The sequence below is a fragment of the Lithobates pipiens genome, unplaced genomic scaffold (genome assembly GCF_037356315.1).
Source record: "Lithobates pipiens isolate NorthernLeopardFrog02 unplaced genomic scaffold, aLitPip1_a1.2 Scaffold_8, whole genome shotgun sequence".
In the NCBI taxonomy this organism is placed as follows: Eukaryota; Metazoa; Chordata; class Amphibia; order Anura; family Ranidae; genus Lithobates; species Lithobates pipiens.
The window spans coordinates 157,747,042-157,769,698 of NW_027507903.1; the positions used below are offsets into that span (position 1 = coordinate 157,747,042).

At 42.4% G+C, this 22,657-nt stretch overlaps 1 protein-coding gene across 1 annotated transcript in view; it reads left to right on the forward strand.

The window, feature by feature from the left end:
- OPTN (optineurin) overlaps nt 1-22,657 on the forward strand; it is a 43,313-nt gene that overhangs the window by 10,821 nt on the left and 9,835 nt on the right. The window contains exons 5-10 of the mRNA XM_077474107.1: nt 2,586-2,662; nt 7,830-7,964; nt 10,510-10,612; nt 13,159-13,274; nt 20,175-20,324; nt 20,541-20,613. Of these exons, the coding sequence (XP_077330233.1) occupies nt 2,586-2,662; nt 7,830-7,964; nt 10,510-10,612; nt 13,159-13,274; nt 20,175-20,324; nt 20,541-20,613 (654 nt within the window). The remainder of the gene's footprint in view (nt 1-2,585; nt 2,663-7,829; nt 7,965-10,509; nt 10,613-13,158; nt 13,275-20,174; nt 20,325-20,540; nt 20,614-22,657) is intronic.

The window sequence follows — 22,657 nt, forward strand, 5'->3', positions numbered from 1 at the left end:
TGTTGTGGTAACTTGCACAAATAAAAAAAAAAAAAAAAAAAAAAGCATATTATTCTTCTTGCCTTTGAAAATTAGTTTGCAATAACTCCATCAGTATCACCAGCAAAGCAGCTTCATTATTATCCCATTAAAGAAGAGAATGTGCGCTGCGTTTGGAGATTTCATAATTTACCACGTCACAAATGTTAATTCTCCATTACAAACGCTAGTTTATAAGAACGACTGCTTCTGCTTTCGAGCATGCCTGTTTGTACTTTGGATTTTTGTCTGGTGGACTTGTGTACACACGATCGGAAAATCCGACAACACACATTTGTTGGCGGAAAATGTGAAAACCTGCTAGCCAACATTTGTTGGCGGAAAGTCCAACAACAATTGTCCGATGGAGTGTACAGTCTTGCTTCCCTTTACTTCTGGTGGACACAGGAAAGAGTTAACAGTGGACCATACAGTCTTCAGCCAGTCCGTTAGCTTGGAGAAGGGTAGGGTGGAGTGGAGGGAAGAGCAGGGGGAGTGCCTTGCCATCCTAGGTACCAGGCTGTGTGTTTCAATTGAGGCGCACTGTGTAGGAAGGGGGGGGGGGGGGGCAGAATTCTAGTTCCTGCATGGCTCCCTAGGATACAGCAAGAGAGAGGGGCAACCTTGAAACATGAAACCTGGGGCAGCAGTAATGGCACTGGCTTAAACAGGAACATAAATAAGGATTACGAGATAAAGACGCTACATACACTCCATGATTAAATCTGCTAGTAAAAGTGTTTATAAAAATTATCAATCTAAAGCCGCGTACACACGGGCGGACTGTATGGCCAACTTAGTCCGTCGGACAATCCGACGGACAGTCCATCCTACTTTTGAATGAACGGACTTGACCACACAAGATGAACAAACAGTCCGTCGAAAGCTTGCGCGATGACGTGTACAGCACGTACGACTGGACTAGAAATAGGACGTCCAATACACAGCAATGCAACCTTTGGCCGTGTAAATCCTTTCTGAGCATGCGCCATACTTAGTCCGTCGAACTAGCCTACTCACGAGCGGACTGTCCGCTGAAACCAAAGTTGGACGGACAATATTACGGAAATTCCGAAATACTTAGTCCGCCAGACTGCACGCTGAAAAAGTCCGCTGAAGCCCACACACGAGCGGACTGTCCGCTGAAATGTGTTTCGACGGACTAAGTTGGCCAGACAGTCCACCCGTGTGTACGCGGCTTAAGTTGTATTTTCTGATGATACCAAATGGTAAAGTCACTGTGGGATAGCCTGGAATGGGGCTTTTATATGCTATTCACTACAATGATGCTACTGCAACTCTTAGGTCTGTAGCATGTATCGCTACCTGGAAAATGTAACCAAATGATAAAAAAAACCTTCAGCCTTTAGAACCATTTTAAATAATGATTTAAATAAAAAAAAAAAAAAGATATACCTCTAGGCTCACGTTTCACATATATTACATGTATTTCTACAAGGATACACATAATTGGCATAACAGATGGTCTTATGCCGTATACACATGATCGGAATTCCGGCCAGAAAAAGACAGATGAGAGCTTTTCATCGGAAAATGCGACCGTGTGTATGCTCCATCGGAATTCAGCTGTCCGAATTTCCGCCAGCCAAAAATTGATAGCATGTTCTCAATATTCCCGGCGGAAAAACTTTCTATCGGTAATTACGATCGTGTGTATGCAATTCCGACAAGCCAAAAATCACGCATGCTCAGATTCAACTAAGAGACAGAAGCTATTGGATACTGGCTATTGAACTTCCCTTTTCTAGTCACGTCGTACGTGTTGTACGTCACCGTGTTGTACGTCACCGTGTTTATAAATGATCGGAATTTGAAGTGACCGTGTGTAGGCAAGACCGCTTGAGCTGAATTCCGTTGGAGACATAATAACCAATGCAACAATAAAACAGAACTTTTATGTGTGTAGTTTAGTGACGCAATGTTGTAAATATTAGGCGACATCTGTGTAGTAAAGGTAGCTCTTTCAAGTGATGAAAAGCCTGCTCACTTTTAGTTGCTAGCTAAAAACATTGAACATCTTTGTAATGAATCCTGAGGTTCAAATTATCACATGTATTTTTTGCTTTTCCTTCTTTTAATGTACTGAGTTATTAGCAAGGAAAAAGTAGGCCCAAACTTGTCTAAAGAGGTTTCACGTGTTTTGCCCCCATCATAAAGACATTTGAGTATAGAAGAACTGCACACAGTCCAGCACCAGATATAGTAAATGTTACTACTGTGTGCTGGGTTTCTTTTATTATGCCTGCAGCAAGCACTGTTCACCTTACTCGGAGGATAGTTCTGGGCAAAGCATGAATCTTCTTGACCAGTGTGGCTCTCAATTAGAAAATCTCTGATGGCTCTACAGACCTAAAGTAAAAAGCCTAGAATAATGAAACAAAAGTATGCTTAAATTTGAGCATTCACATGGAATAATGACATGCAAAAAAAATATTCTTAATAAGTAAAATGTTTAATGTGGATACGTGTTGCCTTTTCATTTTTGGAAGCAGATGGGGGAAAAAAAATGCTTTTAGTAATTCTGGGTTTTTCTTTCAATGCTTTAGGGAAAGAGCCCTGAAAGCGAGGTGAAGGAGAGCAGGGCAGAGGATGACGCATCACATCCGGAAATGATTACATACAGGTGTGTATGTATTATGCTGCAGCCACATATGGAAATGCAAATCCTCCTCAATCCAAGTGGTGGAAACTATAAATATACACAATTCAACGTCTATCATTTACATTACTTTTCACTTTGTTCTCCTAAAATGTTTTATCTCTCATCTATGTCTTTAATTTCAATGTGAACATGTGGGACCAGTTTTTAATTTTTTTTATTTTTTTTTTTTTCCACATGTAATTATACAGTTGAGTATATCCACTGTATTGAGTGCGCCTACAATATTTCACTGCCATAAGGGTCCTTTCACACAGGGCGGACTCTGCCTGCAGTGCGCTTGCTCATCAGGGAATCAGTCCACTGAGCAGGCGGATGACAGGTCCTTGTCCATTCCACTTATGCAGAGGAGACATGGACATAACCCACTCTCATCTATGGGCGGTTGGATGTAAACAAACTGTAGGTCCATTTATACCCAACTGCTAAGGGGAAAGGATTCCCATCTGTCTGTTTTTATCGGATCAGATTGTATGTAGGCAGGTGTAAACGGACACGTCTGTTTACACCCACTGCTCCATAGAGGAGAATGGAGGTACTGATCGGGTCTGCCTGAAAAACAGCCAGGCAAACCTCGGAGCGTTTGTGTGAAAGGGGCCTAAAACTGAGCCTTAGTGCAGCAGAGGCAACATTAGTTGGGAAACAAGTAGAAGCATTCTTATAGCCTATCTCTGCTGAATATATCGGATGCAACTGAATGTTTTCAAAATGTTTGCAGTTGTATATTGATACATACATTGATGGATTTCGATAAGGCTGCCCGAAAACAAAAATTACCATATTTCCCCATCCACACAAACTAATAAAATGGGAGAATAGGAGCTGCTAATTTACGAGGAGGATTTAGATTTTGTGGAAATTTCAGCTCGCATGACTGGCTGGCAACTGTCCAGGGGTATTCCCTATATCGTAGGGACAGGGAGGTTAGGAAAGGGGGAGGAGTATGCCTGTACATTAAGAATGATTTGCAAGTGAATGTGAGACGGCATTACTTATGGAGCAAGGGAGGAAGTGGAATGCTTGTGGTTGGAGCTCCAAAGGGATGGGAAAATAATAGTGGGCGTATGCTACAGGACCCCTAACCTGAGGGATGAGTTGGAGTCTGACCTTCTATCACCGGCTGCTTTCACGCTGGGGCAGGGGGGCGCTAGCAGGAAAGCGCCGCTAATTTTAGCGGTGCTTTACCGCTGTTATAGCAGCGCTTTTCATGGCGCTAGTGAGGCGCTTTTAACCCCCTCTAGCGCCCACAAGCGCTTTCGGCAGCTGTGCCCATTGATTTCAATGGCAGGGGCGGTTTAGAAGCGGTGTATACAACGCTCCCACCCTGCCCTAAACATGCTGCATGGAGGACTTTTTTTTTTTTTTTTCCATGTCCTGCAAGCGCACTGCCCAAGTGTGAAAGCACTCAGGCTTTCACACTGGGGCTGCAGAAGAGGGAGTTTACAGGCGCTATTTTTATCGCAAAAAATGCCTGCAAAATGCCTCAGTGTGAAAGTAGCCTTAGGGATGGCGGCAAGGCAGGCCAATGTTATGATGGGGGATTTCAGTTATCTAGACCGCTCATCTAAAGCTCACCATTTCCTAAATGTCTTGCAGGATAATTTCATGAGTCAGTTGTTGAATGCACCAACAAGAGAGAATGCATTATTGGATCTACATCGTAACATAGTAAATAAAGTTTTTGGCTAGTGAATTCCAATGGGCAATAAATATAAAAGAGCTAAACTTAAAGCTGGGTGGTTAAACTATAGCATAAACATGCATATAAAAGAGAAAAAAAAGTATACAGTGGTGTGAAAAAGTGTTTGCCCCCTTCCTCATTTCCTGTTCCTTTGCATGTTTGTCACACTTAAGTGTTTCGGAACATCAAACCAATTTAAACAATAGTCAAGGACAACACAAGTAAACACAAAATGCAATTTGTAAATGAAGGTGTTTATTATTAAAGGGGAAAAAAAAATCCAAACCATCATGGCCCTGTGTGAAAAAGTGATTGCCCCCTAAACCTAATAACTGGTTGGGCCACCCTTAGCAGCAACAACTGCAACCAAGCGTTTGCGATAACGTGCAATGAGGCTTTTACAGCATCCTGGAGGAATTTTGGCCCACTCATCTTTGCAGAATTGTCCTAATTCAGTTACATTAGAGGGTTTTCGAGCATGAACGGCCTTTTTAAGGTCATACCACAACATCTCAATAGGATTCAGGTCAGGACTTTGGCTAGGCCACTCCAAAGTCTTCATTTTGTTTTTCTTCAGCCATTCGGTGGTGGACTTGCTGGTGTGTTTAGGATCATTGTCCTGCTGCAGAACCCAAGTTCGTTTCAGCTTGAGTATACGAACAGATGGTCGGACATTCTCCTTCAGGATCTCTTGGTAGACAGCAGAATTCATAGTTCCTTTTTATCACGGCAAGTCTTCCAGGTCCTGAAGCAGCAAAACAGCCCCAGACCATCACACTACCACCACCATATTTTACTGTTGGTATAATGTTCTTTTTATGAAATGCAGTGTTCCTTCTACGCCAGATATACTTGGACACACACCTTCCAAAGAGTTCCACTTTTGTCTCATCGGTCCACAGAATGTTGTCCCAAAAGTCTTGGGGATCATCAAGATGTGTTGTGGAGAAATTGAGACGAGCTTTGATGTTCTTTTTGCTCAGCAGTGGTTTTCTCCTTGGAACTCTGCCATGCAGACCATTTTTGCCCAGTCTTTTCCTGATGGTGGAGGCATGAACGCTGACCTAACTGAGGCAAGTGAGGCCTGCAGTTCCTTGGACGTTGTTGTGGGGTCTTTTGTGACCTCTTAGATGAGTCGTCGCTGCGCTCTTGGGGTAATTTTGGGCGGCCGGCCACTCCTGGGAAGGTTCACCACTGTTCCATGTCTTCGCCATTTGTGGATAATGGCTCTCACTGTGGTTCGCTGGATTCCCAAAGCTTTGGAAATGGCTTTATAACCCTTTCCAGACTGATAGATCTCAATTACTTTCTTTCTCAATTGTTCCTGAATTTCTTTGGGTCTCGGCATGATGTGTAGCTTTTAAGGATCTTCTGGTGGACCTTACTGTGTCAAGCAGCTCCTATTTAAGTGATGCCTTGATTGTGAACAGGTGTGGAAATAATCAGGCCTGGGTGTGGCTATAGAAATTGAACTCAGGTGTGGACAACCACAGTTATAGTATGTTTTAACAAGGGGGGCAATCACTTTTTCACACAGGGCCATGATGGTTTGGATTTTTTTTCACCTTTAATAATAAACACCTTCATTTACAAATTGCATTTTGTGTTTACTTGTGTTGTCCTTGACTATTGTTTAAATTGGTTTGATGTTCCGAAACACTTAAGTGTGACAAACATGCAAAGGAACAGGAAATGAGGAAGGGGGCAAACACTTTTTCACACCACTGTAAGTCTGTATAAGTAAAAGTGTAATGCTCACAAAATATAAGGATGATGGGTTGTCAGCATTTCAACAATACAAGGAAAGCAATATAAAGTGTAAGAACGCAATTGGGGCAGTTAAGATAGGCTATGAAAGGCACATTGCGGAGTAAAAATCCCAAGAAATGTTTTATATATATTAACAGTAAGAAAGTGAGGCCAGAGCATATTGGCTCCATAAAGGATGATGAAGGAAATTTGGTTACAAAAGACAAAGAGAAGGCAACGGTTTTAAATTCATTCTTTCACAAAGGAAAAGGGGGATATAGTAACCAAGACTGTAATGTTAATAACGCATCACAGAATGTACCCTTGTGGCGAACAGAAGCCAATGCTTTAGTAAGATAACAAACAGGAGGTGTCCGACATCTGGGACTGAGGACAGAAATTCTCCAGTCCCTTTCTCTGCAGCCTCAGAAAATGAATGAACAGGAGACAGAGGCTCCTCTCCATTCATAAACTGAAGCATCATAAACAGAGGTTACAATGTTTCAGTTATGACTAGACATGTTCATTTGGACAAGGAAGGAGCCGGTAAATGGCCGATTTATCGGCTCCTTCCTCCGCTCTCCATCCTGACAGATCCGGGGGGTACATAGGGGGAATGGAGGAGGAGCCGGAGAGACAGGAAGGATGCAGGGGGACCCAGAGGATGACACAGCAGGGGACCCAGAGGATAAAATAGATCGGGACACAGAACCAGGGAGGGGGACCCGGATGATAAAATGGATTGGTTCCCAGAGAGCCAGGGAGGGGGACCCGGATGATCGTATGGATTGGTTTCCAGAGAGCCAGGGAGGGGGACCCAGAGGATGACACGGGGAGCACAGAGGGGGACAGCCAGAGGTGATCCGTCCGTGGGGGGGGGGGGGGGGAGTTACAAACGCCGATCTCCCTGACAGCTGTGGGAGGGAGAAGAGGAGAATTGGCTGTCAGAAAAACCATTGGAGTATTGCAAATGTTTATTGCTGTGTAATGATTACCAGTGTCTGGTGAGCGATGGGAACTGTAAATTTTATCTTAGCTTAATGTTACAATATTAAATATCCATTGCATTGTTCAGTTTTTACAATAATGCAGTGCACTTAAAACTTTGCTTGAGTTGGTTGACTTAAATATCAGTTTTATTTAATAAGTGACAGTAGGGAATTATATAAGACAGCTGGTTAGTTTTACTAATCTTTACCCATGTAAAAGGAAGCTGGAAATGCCATATTTCATACAAGCATCATGTCATTGACTTGGGGCTATTTGTGTAATTCTGTATGTGAGGTGTGGCAATTACATGTGTAGTGTTGTGTGGATTCTAGAAATTCTTGACTTTAAAGGTATAGTTGGCTGCAGTCGTGCAGAGATGAGGAATCTTAATGTAATTCGTCAGTCACAGAATATCATGGATGGCCGCAGACTGAAGTAGAAAGCCAATTTTAAAATGTACTTTCCAAAATAATGTCAGGGTTTTTTTTTTTTTGTTTGTTTTTATATATATATATATATATATATATATATATATATATATATATATATATATATATATATATATATATATATATATATATATATATATATATATATATATATATATATATATATATATATACATATATACATATATACATTTTTCATAAAACTGAAATACTAGCAGCTATTGTATTTGGATATCTGAGTAGTTGTATTTTACTGTAATAGGACAACATCCTCCAATGAAGACAACTGTGGAAAGGAATCGGAAGAACTGGCAGTCAGCAACCTTCTCCATAGCTTGCGTGAGGAAACTGAAAAGTTTGATCGATTGCAGAGAGAGCTTGCAAGTGCAAATGAGAAGTGAGTCATTGTATTACCTTTTTGATTTTTTTAAGGGACTTCTGCAATTGGATAATGTTGTCTTTTTTCTTTCTTCTCCTTCTCCTCCTTTATTTTTTTTTTATAATTGTAAATCACATCACATCAGCAGTCAGTCCCTGCTCTACCAGAATTTAAAGTGCAAATGTTTATTCCTGTGTAATGATTACCAGTGTCTGGTGAGCTATGGGAGTATTACACTGGAACTGTAAATTTTTTGCTTTGCTTAACGTTGGGTAACAACAAAATTTAAATATGCATTGCATTGTTCAGTTTTTGCAACAATGCAGTGCACTTCAAATTGTATGCTTGTATTGGTTGTAGCTATCCGTTTTATTTAATAGGTGACCGTAGAGAATTGTATAACACAGCTGGTTAGTTTTACTAATTCTACTAGTTCTACCAATAGTTACTATTATGATTGCAGGAGAAGAAAAATTCAGTCACTAGACCAGCCTTTCTCAACCTTTTCAACACAGAGGAACTCTTGAAATAGTTCTCCGGTCTCGGGGGGAACCCCTGCTAAAAATTAGAAATCTACAATTCATGATACATTTAGTGTGATGGCTGTTGGGAAGAATGGTCCTTACACTTGTGCTCATTAGGAAGAATTGCCCCCTTACAGATAGCTAAAAAGGATCAATGGGATCTTGGGAACAGCGGGAACTTATCTGAGAGGCAGAAATTGCCCAATGCTGAAGGAACCCCTAGCAACCTCTGGAGGAACCCTGGTTGAGAATCGCTGCACTAGACATTAACATACATAAGTAGATTTAAAGTGAATGCATGAGGGCAAAAGTATGAAAGCGGCTTTTGCTAACTCACTTTTATGGTACTTGCACACAGTACTCATGTTTTGAACATCAGTATCCCTGCCCAAATGTTTGTGCGTATTTGCACAGAAAATAAATTCTACCTACCAGGATGCAATGTTATATTGAGGGGTGTATTGTATGTGACAAACTACTCGTATTTCTTTTTTTTTTTTCTCTGATTTATACACCGTGTATGTTTATGCATCTTATGCACAGGTACATTGAAAACAATAGTCTGCATTTACATCAGTTAAAAAAAAGACCTTTATACCTAAAAATGCTAAGTTTTGAGGCAGCAGTGTGCAAGAGAGCTGCTGATCTGAATCTGGTATGAAGTTGGCAAAATCTAAAACGCCAGAATCTGAATCTGGACTTAGAGCCTGCAAGTCAATTGATACATATACCAATGCTTCTTCGAAATTACCAGTAACCAGCAGGAAGCTATCAAGCTGGATCTCTCATTGAAGTGTTGGGCTATATTCACAGAGGCGATTTGGCCTGGTGTGATTAGTAGTGTCAGGAATCGGAGATTCCAGCTGCAGTTCTAAGTGGCTAGGTGTGGCCTGCCAGCCCCGTTAACTATAATGACAAGTCACCGGTGGCTGCAGCTATTCGCTGCTCTTTATACAGCCAGCAATTACCTGCTAAAATTTTTGTCCTACGTGAACTCAGCGTCTGATTTTTGTTTAATTACGGTTTTCGTATGAAAAGAATTGTAAGCGCAAGACTACGCATGCTCAGAAACAAAAGAATACATACAAAAATTAATCGACACATTACGTCACTTCTGAGGTTTTATTCAGTCGTACAAGAATTGTCGTATGGCGAGTAACCTCTTCATTTTCGACATGAGACTAGCATGCAACAAAAAACGGATGTTTGGTTGTCCGAAAATCTGATTGTGTGTACGAGGCTTTAGGGCTTGTTCAGACTATCATTCTTGCTTGATGGGGCGATAAGGAGGTGATATGACACCTCCGCCCTTCCTGTTTTAACTCTGAAAATGCTGACCCACTGCGCAATGGGGGTGTAGTAAAACCGCAGCTTAAGTGCCTGCATTTACCACCCCCTGGCCACCCATGTGAATGAACCATTAAGATTGCCAGGAATATTTACTTTAGCATTAAGATAACAATAATATTCTTATTCAAATAGTTTTTTGATAACTGGGGATATCCTATACACATATAACCCTAGCAAATCTAAAACGCCCTCTTTTGTAATGTAATTGTGAATTGTTTAAACTATTGTTCAGTAAAGCCAGCCATAGACCATTTTGAATCTTGGACAGTTCAGTAGGGACCGGGCAAGATTCAAACCATGTATGAGATTGCTGATTGCACCCAAGTTGATTTATCAATCAATTTGGGTACAGCCAGCATGTCACATTTTTCATGGGATTATTGCCAGTGCATATCAATAATCACTGTGTTCTCCCAGCAGAAACGGCTCCCCGTGCCCCCCGCCGGGGATAGCTCACCAGAAGGGATTTCCCTGTCAGCACTGTGTTGATGGGGAAATTGAGCGATTCCCATGGTTGCAGAAAAAAATCGCATCATCTATGGCCTAGAGTCTGATTTGTGTAAAAGTCACAGTACCAATCAGCTGGAGTAAAACGTAGTCACAGAAAATGAATATCTGCTTTTAAAGTATGGGCCTAGTTATGTATGCCTCCTCTAAAGAATGTTATTTAAATATCTTTTGTTTATTAGACTGTCGGATCTTGAAAAAAAAACAATACAGTACATGCATAAAGAAACGGAAACCGAGCCAATAGTGGAGCAAACTGATGAAGAGAGACAGGCTGCAGAACTTGTAAGTAAACTGGAAATAACTGGCCTTGTGTGTCAAAATATCAGAACTATAAAGTGTGTATTATCCATTGCAACTAATCAAATGCACGTCTTTACTGCAAGCATGATTGTAACTCATAACAACCATTTTTCCATGTATCCCCATGCCAGTGTTGTAAATGTGCGGTGTGATTTGTCAACCTTTTTTAATTGTAGGAATATCTGTTTTAATACTTTTCACCCAGCTATGAAGTCCCTCATTCAGAGACCTCCCTCATGTGCAAACAATTTTTTGATTTAGTAAATTAAGAAAAAAAGTTGTAAATTATTGTCGCTACAGACAATTTTTTTTTTTTTTGTACTATTAACCCTTTCATAGGGGGGCAAAACGAATCCTAATGCGTGAACACAGTTTTGCAACTTTGACATGTGTAAGACCCCTTTCACACTACAGCGCGCGCTAAAGCGCCAGTCGTTTTTGCCGTGCTTTAGCAGTGCTTTTCACCCACTAGCGGGGTGGATTTTAACTTTAAAAAAAAAAGTCCAGTTTTGCGGCGCTGCCCATTTATTGCAATGGGCAGGGGTGTTTTGGGAGCTCTATTTACAGCGCTCCCAACCCGCCCCAAAGATGCTGCTTGCAGGACTTTTTATAACGTCCTGCAAGCGCACCGCCCCAGTGTGAAAGCACACATTGCAAAGAATGAGAGGCAATTCAGGTCCTTTGTTAAAGTCTATTTCTAGTGCTAAAACGCCTGAAAAATGCCTCAGTGTAAAAGGGGTGTTAGAAAAACTGTACATCACAACTACTTTGAGTTTTCAGATGGATTATATCTTGTTTTCAGTACAAATTGGGCTTTCATTTGGTGGTAAATGGTAATGAATATCTCTCTGATTTTTATTTTTTGTTCTGTTTTTCTTTCTTGCTGTTATATCCTACTGCCAAAGAACAAACGAAAATGACTTCTCCTGATGTTTAAAAAATGCCAGCACTACGTTTTTGAATGGCGTGTATACACTATTTTTGGCATTTGTTCAGTAAAAACACCCCCTATAATGTAAAAAAGCTAAATGCTTGTTATTGTTTAGCAGTGTTTTTTGTTTTTATAGCTCAACAGCTTTTGCTCCTGGATGCACAGGCTGTCATTTTTTTTTTTCTATTGCCCCTAAACGCTTATGCCTCCAAATGCCTCTGAAAGTTTGTGTACATGGACACAAAGGCTAACAAAAAAATAAATAAAAATGTCAGACACCCCTAACAGCAGCTGTAAAAACATCCTGTATGTATGAGCCCTAAAAGTGCACAAAATATGTAAACGGCACCAGAAAACACAACTAATGTCCAATGTATCAATGAGCCCTGTTGAAATAATAGTTGCTTAAGATACAAAAGGCAGGTGAACAATCGCTGGTGCCACTAGTAAGGCTGGCTATAGACGTTTCGAATATCAGCCAGTTCCGTAGGAACCAGCCAAGATTTGAACAGTATATAGGCAGGATGAATATACCAAGTCGGTCGATCAACTTTGCGTACAACCAGTCTGACGGATTTCACATGCGTGTTTTTTTTTTTTTTCACTAGCGGCTGGCATAATTGCTAGCAATAATCACTATATTATATCACAGCCCCCCCCAATTGAAGAATACAATGTCTCAGAAAGGAGAGATTTCCCTTTCAGTGCAGTCTGTGTTGAAGGGGGAACCGTGCAAATTTATTTCCTGCAAAATATGCACCATCTATGGCCTGCCTAACAGATTAACACATGACCCCCACATGGATGTACACGCACCACAATGGATGAACCTTCGATTACTAGATCGGTCTCGCTGCTTTTTTTTTTTTTTTGGTTGGACCCACTGTGTATCTCACCAACTTGACCATTCACATGTACAGTACCAGGATGTGAGTTCTTCCAATGCAATCCACTGCCACTGAAAAAAATGTATCGGGGGGGGGAGGTTAATTGCGCAAAGCAGCTGCCTTTTATTAAACCATCTAAAACCTTACAATTACACCGCACTCACGTGTGTGTGCCTAGGGGGTGGCACTTGGTACATACACCGCTTTTTGTCAAGATGACCATCACCGCCCCCAAGACCAGAAGCCGATGTGATGTCGTCAGAAGTGTGATCATTTATAAAGAGAACTCTAACTTTTATGTTAAAAAAAAAATAAATAAAAAAAAAAAGTTGCCTAGATGCCTACCAGACCTTTTTGCAACCATAACTAAATTTTTTTTTTTTTTTTTGTGTATTTTCAAGGCAATTCCTTTTAGCAAGTAAACGGTTACCTGGGTTGGTTTGGAACTGAGCTCAGGTAGCCCATAAAAACTCTTCCTTTGTGCGCTGAAGATATTGTTCATACTTCTCAAATTAAATCAAATCCAATTTTAGGTCTGATGTTCCAAACAAAAAAAAAACCACGAACTGGAAAAGTCAATTTTGCGCTCATTCTGGACATTAGACCCCATACCTTGATTGCATAGTCACAGTTGAATGTATATGGTTATATTGTGTTCATGGTGGTAAAGATTACTACTATATCTGAATGATGTGAATTCTGTTTTCCAGCTATCTGGGGAAGTAGAGATGCTTAAACAAAAGGTGGAAGTCCTCAATAAAGAACTTTATGAGACAAATGAGAAGTTAAATGGGGCTCAGCTGATTAAGAATAAGCTGGAAGACAGGTAAACCTAATGATGCTCATTTTATAGGCAAGAGATAATTGAGAGTGAGGTTTGAGATGGGTTAATGGACTTTGGCGCCCAAGCCATCCCATTAAGTGAATGTTTATACACATGGAGGACCAACACTATCCAGCATGTAGGAACATTTAACTCTGTGTTATTAAAACTGAAAATTTATATCAAATACTTACCGTAATTTTCCTTTCCTGATGGACTCCATGGCAGCCTACGTATGGGTTAATCCCGCCTCTCCTACCTCATAGGACCCCACTCCCATAAATCTTTGCTTCTGTACAGAGACTGTGTTCCGTAATCTAGCCTACTCCAGCAAATGGGAGGGAACTCCTGCTGCCATGGAGTCCATCAGGAAAGGAAAATTACGGTAAGTATTTGATATAAATTTTCCGTTTTCCTGACAGACTCCATGGCAGCCTACGTATGGGAAATAACTAGCCATACACACCCGGTGGGAAATTGCTGGTTAACAGAAAAAGGTTTAATTGGCACCGTCAACAGATAAGAAGACATGTAAACCAAAATTAACCGAAGATAAAGAAGCCAGCTCAACACAATAATGTGTCATAAAGGTATTAATTGATGACCATGAGGCCGCTTTACAGATCACTTCCAGAGAAACATGACGAGCAGCCGCCCATGATGTTGAAACGCTCCTGGTAGAATGAGCCGTCACCGCCTCTGGAGGAGCCAAACCCTTAGCTTTATAAGCCCCTTTAATAGCCTGAACAATCCAAGCTGCAATGGTTCTTGGAAAAAGCAGGCAATCCCTTACTCTTTCCATGAAAGTAAACAAAAAGATGATCAGAAATCCGAAAGGGAGCTGTGGTTTCTAAGTATTGTTTTAGAACTTCTCCAACATCTAAAGGATGAATTTTCGAATCTCTGGAAGTCCGAAAAGTTGGAAGAACAATCTCCTGGTTCTCATGAAATACAGATGTGACCTTAGGATTTGACCCTAACATGGGAACCAAGACCACACGATCCGGAAAGAACGTCAGAAAGGGTCCTTTGCAACCCAGAGAGCTGATCTCTGAGACCCTCTTGGTCGATGTTATGGCCACCAGGAAGGCAGCTTTGAGAGAGAGAGCCTTAATAGATAATTGAACCATATGCTCAGGCCTTTCCTCTGAAAAGAAATCCAGGACAAAAGGAAGATCCCACTTGGAGAAGCTTGGTTTTTTCTGGGGTCTGAGTCTTATTGCTCCCCTGAAAAACTGTCTGATAAGACGGTGTTTGGCCCAGGAGACGCCAGTAAATGCCGAAATTGCTGAAATTTGAACTCGTAAGTAACTCACTGATAGTGATAGGTCTAGTCCTGTCTGTAGGAAACCCAAAATGTCTTGAATCTTTGGATCACTACAGGAACCGCCAGTGGAAGAAATATAATCAGCAAACTTTGCCCAAATTCTTTTATAGACCTTATTAGTACCTGGCCTTCTAGCGTTCAGTAAAGTAGTGATAGCGGTACTTGGACACCCTAATGCTTCCAACCATCCCCTTTCAAGAACTAGACCATCAGATGAAGATGGGACGGGCATGGGTGAAGAGATGTTCCCTGTAGCAGGAGATCTGTCCTGGAAGGGAGAGGAACTGGATCCCAAAAACTCAGCTGCATTAGGAGCGGAAACCACGGCCTGTTGGGCCAAAATGGAGCAACTGTCACCACCTCTACTTTCTCCCACCTGAGTCTTGAAAGGAATCGCAGGATGACCGGAACTGGGGGAAAGGCATAAGCTGTGCGAAACCTCCATTGATCCGTCAGTGCATCCATACCGAAGGCCTGGGGACAATGACACCTCGTATAATATTTCTCCAGCTTGAAATTGCATGGGGAGGCAAACAGGTCCACTTCTGGCAAGATCCCCAGAGACGGAATCCATGTGAATACCTCGGGATGGAGAGACCACTCGTTGTCCAGGGAGAACCTTGAGAGGAAGTCCGCCTGGACATTCTGAATTCCGGGGAGGTAAACCGCCGTCAGATTTGCCAAGTTCATCTGAGCCCAGGACATGATCGGGCTTACTTCCTTCAGCAGAGAGAGACTGCGGGTGCCCCCTTGTCTCTTGATATAAGATACTGCTGTCGTGTTGTCCAGCCTTAGGAGAACCGAGGTCCCCGAAATCGGGTGAGAAAAAGCTTAAAGAGCACAGAGAACAGCACGAAGCTCTAGAACATTCGAAACTACGTCTCAGGCTGGAAACTCCCATACGCCTTGGGCTATTTCTGACAGACACAGGGCGCCCCAGCCCCTGTTGCTGGCGTCCGTCGTTACCGTGATCCAAGAGACGGGAGCTATGGAATGGCAATTGAGGAGGTTCTTTCGTTGAAGAGACTCTCCCGCATGGAGGGGGTTATCCTGACAAGATGGTCTCGAGACCCTTGGTCCCATTGTAGAAGAAAACTCTTCTGAAAGGGACGCATCCTCCATTGTGCCCACTTTATCATGGGGGCTGTGGATACCATAGTGCCAATTATCTTGAGGCACTGCGAGGCTCTGAGAAGAGGAGAATGCAATGCAAGCTGAATCCTGCCTCGGATCACTGGAATTTTCTCCAACAGCAGGGAAATGGTATTCTTTACCGTGTTGAACTGGGCTCTGAGAAAAATCCGAGACTGAGTTGGATCCAAATGACTTTTTCCCCCGTTCAACAGCCAACCGAATTCCGTGAGTGTAGAGATGACTTGAGTCCGATGTATAAGCAACAGTAGATCGTCTAGGTAATGGTGTAATCGTATACCTTTGATCCTGATTAGTGCTACTACAGCCAGTAAGAGCTTCGAAAACACTTGAGGCGATGTTGTAAGCCCGAACGGGAGACATACAAATTGAAGATGTAATTGGCCCACTGCGAACCGAAGGTACTTCTGAAACTCTTTTGTGATCGGAACATGGAAATCAACCAGTCGCCTGGTTGTATTGACTGACGTATTGTTAGTAATGTCTCTATCTTGAATTTTTCCTTCTTGATGAAGGAGTTCAGATGCGTTAAGTCGATGACTGGTCTCAAAGAGCCATTCTTTTTGAGGACCATAAAAAGTGGGGAGTAGACCCCTTGAAATCTCTCCTTGGTTGGGACCGGAATGGCAGCACCTTGGGCCAACAGGGAGTCTGTGTAAGACAGGAGTACTTTCTTTTTTCTTCCACAAGTGGTAAGATTGTAGGAACAAACTGATAAATGGGCGGACTGTTGAACACCCAAGAATGACCTGAGTAGACCGCCTTGACAGTCCAATAGTCTTGAATCGAGGCTGCCCAGACGTGCCGGAAATGAAGTAGCCGAGCCCCTACTTGCTCCGTCTGGACAGGCCCCATATCAAAAGGACTTAGAAGCCTCTCGTCCCCCTGATGTAGTTGACTTAGAGGATTTTTGGCCTGAAGACTGACTTCTTCTCCAGTTCTTCCTAAATTCCCAACCAGGCCTGTACCGACGAGCATCTCTAGCACGCTCCTGTTCTTGTCTAGGCTGGACTTTCCTCTGATTCAAAAGGCGACGATCCTGGGGTAAGAACCCTGATTTACACCATGCCTGCTTAGAGGCAGGATCTGCAACCCACGGACGAAGCCACAAAGCGTGCTTCGCAGTAACTGAGGAGAGCATGACACGTGCCACTAGACGGATAATATCAAGGGATGCTTCTCCCAAAAAGACTGATGCTAACTTCAGTTCATGTACTGGTGAACTCCGGATAAGTTCTTCCGAAAAGCTTCCCAAAGCTGCACCAACATCATCCGACCAAGACTCCATGGCTTTAGACACTGCCGCAAGAGCCAGAGCTGGCTTACAGGCCATGCCTGCAGTGATATAGATACGTTTTAGGTCGGTGTCAATCTTCCTCTCTAGACCATCCTTGAACGAAACTGTATCTTCAAGAGGGAGTGTAACATGCCTGACCAGACGCATTAGTGCCGCATCAATAAGAGGGGCTGAATCCAGATATTTAACGTCTTCACTTTTAAACTGGTACATTTTGGCAATCTTGGAAATCAAGGAGTTCTTCCTCTCCACTTTTCCCCATTCGTCTGAAATCTCCCCGAGCTCACCCAAGAAGGGGAAATTCGGGCGATCCTTCTTAAGGTGTTTAAAGTACTTCCTCTGTTTAGAGGGTGCTTCAACTGGATCTTCCCATTTTAGAGCATCCTTGACCGCTCTGACCAGCTGCGGAACAAGAGAAAAATCGAAACCTGCAGTCGATTCATCAATCTCACTATCCGAAGATTCACTTGGGGAGACACTGTGTCTGGAGGGACCCGGAATTACAGGGTCTGCGTCTACATCGACTAGAGCTGTAACAGAAGGAGGATTAAACATCCGATCAGACTCTGCTTTGTTCAGAGACTCTTGAACCACCTTCCTGACCAATGCTTCCACTTGCTGGTCTCCGGCTCCTCTTTCCTTCATAGCTCTAGAATAACAAGACTCGCAGAGAGATTTACCCTCTGGAACGTGAGTTTTACAACCCCAGCAGGCTTTCTCTGAGTGGCTGGAACGGTGGGTTGAATGATGACCAGATCCAGATCTTGACCTATCTTTACGGTGTCTGGAGAGTGACCTAGAGCGTCTAGAACTTGACGTAGAATGACGATGTTGTAACCTAGACTGGTCAGTATCTTTGCGTGCTGACAAATAACGTTCAGACCTAGAAGGGCTAAATAGAAAATAAAAATACTACAGCAAGAGAAAATAAAGTAGTTACCCAAAATAAAACCAGCAGAAGGAAATTATAATCCTACCTGCAGCGTAAGGGTTGGCCACTGGGGGGGCGATGATACGTCCATAATGAAAATGTCTGTATGCTGTAGAGATTTGAAAACACCATAAGCATCCAAAACGAATCAATAGTAGAGCTTACTGGCAAACAGAACATACCTCCAAGCAAGACACACAGCACACCGGGAAGCCGCCGTTCTCCCGCAGAGCAATCCCAACCATAGCTGTATCTGACAGCTTTTTGAATGTTGGCGCCGATGGTGACGTCACGACGCCCCCCCGGCATCGGCCAGCGGAGTTCGCGCGCATGCGCGACCACCGCCGTCTTCCGAAAACCGCGTACGTTCGAACCAAGCCTCGATCCGAACGAGGCCTGCGCAGAATGAACGTAAGAGGCGGCGGACTGGAACGCAGATGCGCTCCAGCCACCATACATACAAGGAAATGGCACGGAAAAGACAAACACACAAAAACAGGCTGCCATAATGAGAAATAATTAAACCAATACGATACCACCACAGCACGATCCCGATCCATCGTGCAGTGGGTGGAGTACCCCCAGTCAGGAACGGGACATCAAAACAGAGGCCTCCTGCTAATAGCAAAGGATGTATGGCCAGATTGCCGCTTGCCTGCCAATGGCAGGTTAGTAAGCTCTTCATGGCATCGCATATATCGCCCGTCTCCACCCGGCTAATAGCTGGGACTGCTGGAATCCATAACCACCATCAGGATCTTCGTGCAAACAGGACTGGACCGGAACTCTTCATAAGGTAAGCAAACACCTTGGTCCTAGGAGGAGGACCAAAAAAGGAACAGTCTCTGTACAGAAGCAAAGATTTATGGGAGTGGGGTCCTATGAGGTAGGAGAGGCGGGATTAACCCATATGTAGGCTGCCATGGAGTCTGTCAGGAAAGCTGTTTTAACAGGTTTGGCATCCAGCAAACCTGTACTTTGCTCATGCAGTCAGTTTAAGCCAAACTTTTAGGGCTCTGTTCAGACTGTTGTAGTGCGGTACTGCACATACGTGTTGCAGTCCATTCATTTTGCATGGATTGCCATCGCACTGAAAAGCATATTTTAATGGACATGAGTGTATTCCTGCTGATTTTGAAGCATTTTTTTAGATGTTTTACAGGTGTACTCAGGCATTTAAAAAAACGTTTTTGCATGTGTATCAGGCTTAAGAAGTTTGTTTCCTAAGGTGGGCAAGAGGAGGACAGCAGTTCTTCAGGTGTTAAAACACACACACGCTTATTGCGTGTTTACGGGTGCTCGTATTGAAAACTATAGGACCAAAAAATACCTAGATACACTCAAAAAAGCTACTGTACTTTAATGAGCGTAGGGCATAGAGCACAGGTTTGACCGAGTGTACAAGTGTGTACAGCAGGAGTGCTCGAGGGCCACTTAAGTGATTTGCTAATTGGTCACAGGCCACAATTAAATGAAATAAAATGGTTGTGAATTTTTTTATGGGGTCATCATTTCCTATGGGAGCAGTCCTCATTAGATGTTTGTTTTTTAATCCGAATCGATGAACTGACCTTTTGCTCTTTCAGTTTCTGTTGGCATCACTGGCTGTTAGATTCCTGTGCCAGGCTGAGTGAAACCTGAGTGATTCTGCATATTGAGCATATTAGGGCGTACAGAATTAAGCAGAAAAATGTTGTGACTGTGGGCTTTCACAACTATTCATATATTAGCCTTTTGAATGGTTGATATTTTCCAGAGTGCTGAAATATTTTATCCGCACATGCCTTAATGCCTAGGGAGCAAACTAGTAGTAGTATTTATTCATTACAGATACTCGTACAGCGTCATCAATTTACGCAGCGATTTACACATATATTGTACACTCACATCAATCCCTGCCTTTAAGGAGCATAAAATCTAAAGTACCTTACTCACATTCATACATGCACATCCTAGGGCCAATTTATCTAGGAGCCAGTTAACCTACCAGCATGTCGTTGGAGTGTGGGAGGAAACCCACCCAGGTACAGGGAGAACATGCCAACTCCAGGCAGGTAAGTGCTGTGATTGGGCCAACAACCTCAGTGCTGCCAAGATATACTAGAAGGAATCAATATATTCTATATGATGCAATTTAAAAATGACTACCTTTCACACTTAATCTTAGTATGGCACTTTTGTTTCTCTACTTTCCAGATGTTTTTCTCTTGAGAAGAAGCTTGCAGATAACCAGTTTGATGTGGATGAGAGACAGAAACTTCTATGTTCTGTCAAAACATTGGAGCTCCAAGTGGAGAGCTTGAAGTCTGAAATCAAAATGGAGCAGAGCAAAACTGAAGAACAAAAGTAAGTGTGATCTGACTTGAAATGCCTAGCTCAAACCAGTGGCTGCCTATTCAGTATAATTGCAAAACAAATACATCCCATGTTTTTTCATCTACGACTTCATTCCAGTTTTAATATTGTTTTTTTCAGGAAAACTAGAACCTAAAGTTTATCACTTTTTCCTGTGTCTTTGTCTTGTATATTTACAAATGACTTGCACTTGTTTTTTTTAAAAAGGAGGCTGATGTCGGCTCTGCAGGAATCATTTAACAAACAGAAATTGGACTACGAGCTGTTAAAAAAAGCAGAGGTAAATTCATGGGACATGTTATGAAGATCATGAAATGTGTTTTTTTTTTTTTATAGTGAATTCTTTGTTTGCTTGAAATGTAGTATGCCAGATCTTTACATTGTGATCTGTAAAGGTATATTGAGGCACCATTCATTGCTATGGGGGCAGCTGAGCTGCAGCTCCGCGTGTCCATTCAGACACGGAGCTTACATTTAGCCCCACCCCCTCTTTCTTCTGATGGGCTCCCGCGGCTGTCATAGTCAGTTAGCCAATGGCACCCCTGCCGTGTCTCAGACAATCAGGAAGGAGAATCTCGGATGGCCGAGGGATTTGTGGACATAAATGGATCTCAGGTAAGTATTTAGGGGGCTGGGGAGGCTGCTGCACACAAGGCTTTTTATCTTCATGTATAGAATGCATGAAGATTAAAAAAAAAAAAAACCTTCTGCCTTTACAACTCCTTTAAAACAAAATGCATGTTAACATCACACACCAGAACAAAAAGATCTGAGTGGGCCCTGAATGTATATTCATAGTATTGCTTTTTTGAGAATGTCAAAAAATAGTAAAATTTTTATTCGTGTTGAGCCGAAGAATGGAGGATTTATATACATTCATACTTTAAAATAAGTTATTTACAATGTGCACTGTGATATGTTTTGTTGCATGTTCCAGTGCAAGTTAAATGCATGGGCGTGAGAAAATATATACATTTTTTTTTTTCAATAGGGACCATTTACAGAAATGAGTTATGTTGAAGTTCACTGGAAACAAATACAGAATTCTGCACTTTCTGGTGCATTTTCTAATTTTCCAATTATTTCAAGTCTGCACCAAAAATGCATGTCAATCTCTTAGGATCTATTCACATCTGTGTTAGGGGAACGCACATAGAAATGCGTACAAAGTGTGCGTCACTCTTGCAGTGCCATTAAATGTTAATGATACCCCAAACGTTGATGGGAAACATGCATTTTGATGGTAAAGAAACACACAAACCAGATTGCAGCAAAATTCTCCTATGTTTGTTATGACGCAAATCGAATAGAAAGATTTTTTTTTTTTTTTTTTAGGTTTTAGTTATTTGCAATGTGTCTCCACTAGTCGCAAGGAAGAAAAGATTTAAAAATGTATTACTGAAACTGGTTGTTACAAAATTTCAGTTAAGCCCCATACACACTATCAGATTTTCTGCTGATTTTTTTTTTTTTTCCATCAGATTTACCAAAACCATATAATATGAGGTCAAACCTTAGGGGTTTCAATGTGTATGCAATCAGACAGGCCCTTGCATTACATGGTTTTGGTAAACCCGAAGGAAAAAAATCCGCAGACAATCTGATAGTGTGTATGGGGCTTTAGCCTACTTTGTTTGACTACGTCCTGACCGCTGTAGCTCGTTTGTTCGTGGATGCCCTCCCACAACTGTTCTCCCAGAACCACACCCCCCGTGCACATTTAGACACAGCTGATCACAGATCAGGGTAAAGGGCCAATCACAGCGGCCCTTTACCATGTGATTAGCTGTGTCCAATCACAGCTGATCACATGTAAACAAACTTGCTAGTTATCTGCATTCCTTTCCTCACATGCTACACAGCGTAACAAGAGCCTGTAATCGGCAAGTTTGATAAGGGACATTTGCACTGATGATCAGTGTCTTGATGATCAGTGCAGCCCCCCAACAGTGCCAATTGGTGCCCATCAATGCCGCATATCAGTGCAGCCTCATCAGCGCACACTAGTGAAGGAGAAAAATTGCTTATTTCCAAAATTTTCTAACCGAAACTAAAACTTTTTTTTTTTTTTTTTTTTTAGTTTTTGTTAAAATAAAATATTGGTGATTAACCGCTTGCCGACCGGCTCACGACTGCTCAGGTCGGTAGAAGGGCACGTACAGGCAGATAAACGTACCTGTACGTTGCCCTTTAAGAAGAGGTTTGCAGGCACATGTCGCGACCTCCATGAGTGTGATCGCGGGTCCCGCGGCCTCTGTCTGTGGGAATCCCGCAACAGTCTCACTGAGAGGAAGAACGGGGAAGAGCTGATGTAAACGGGCATT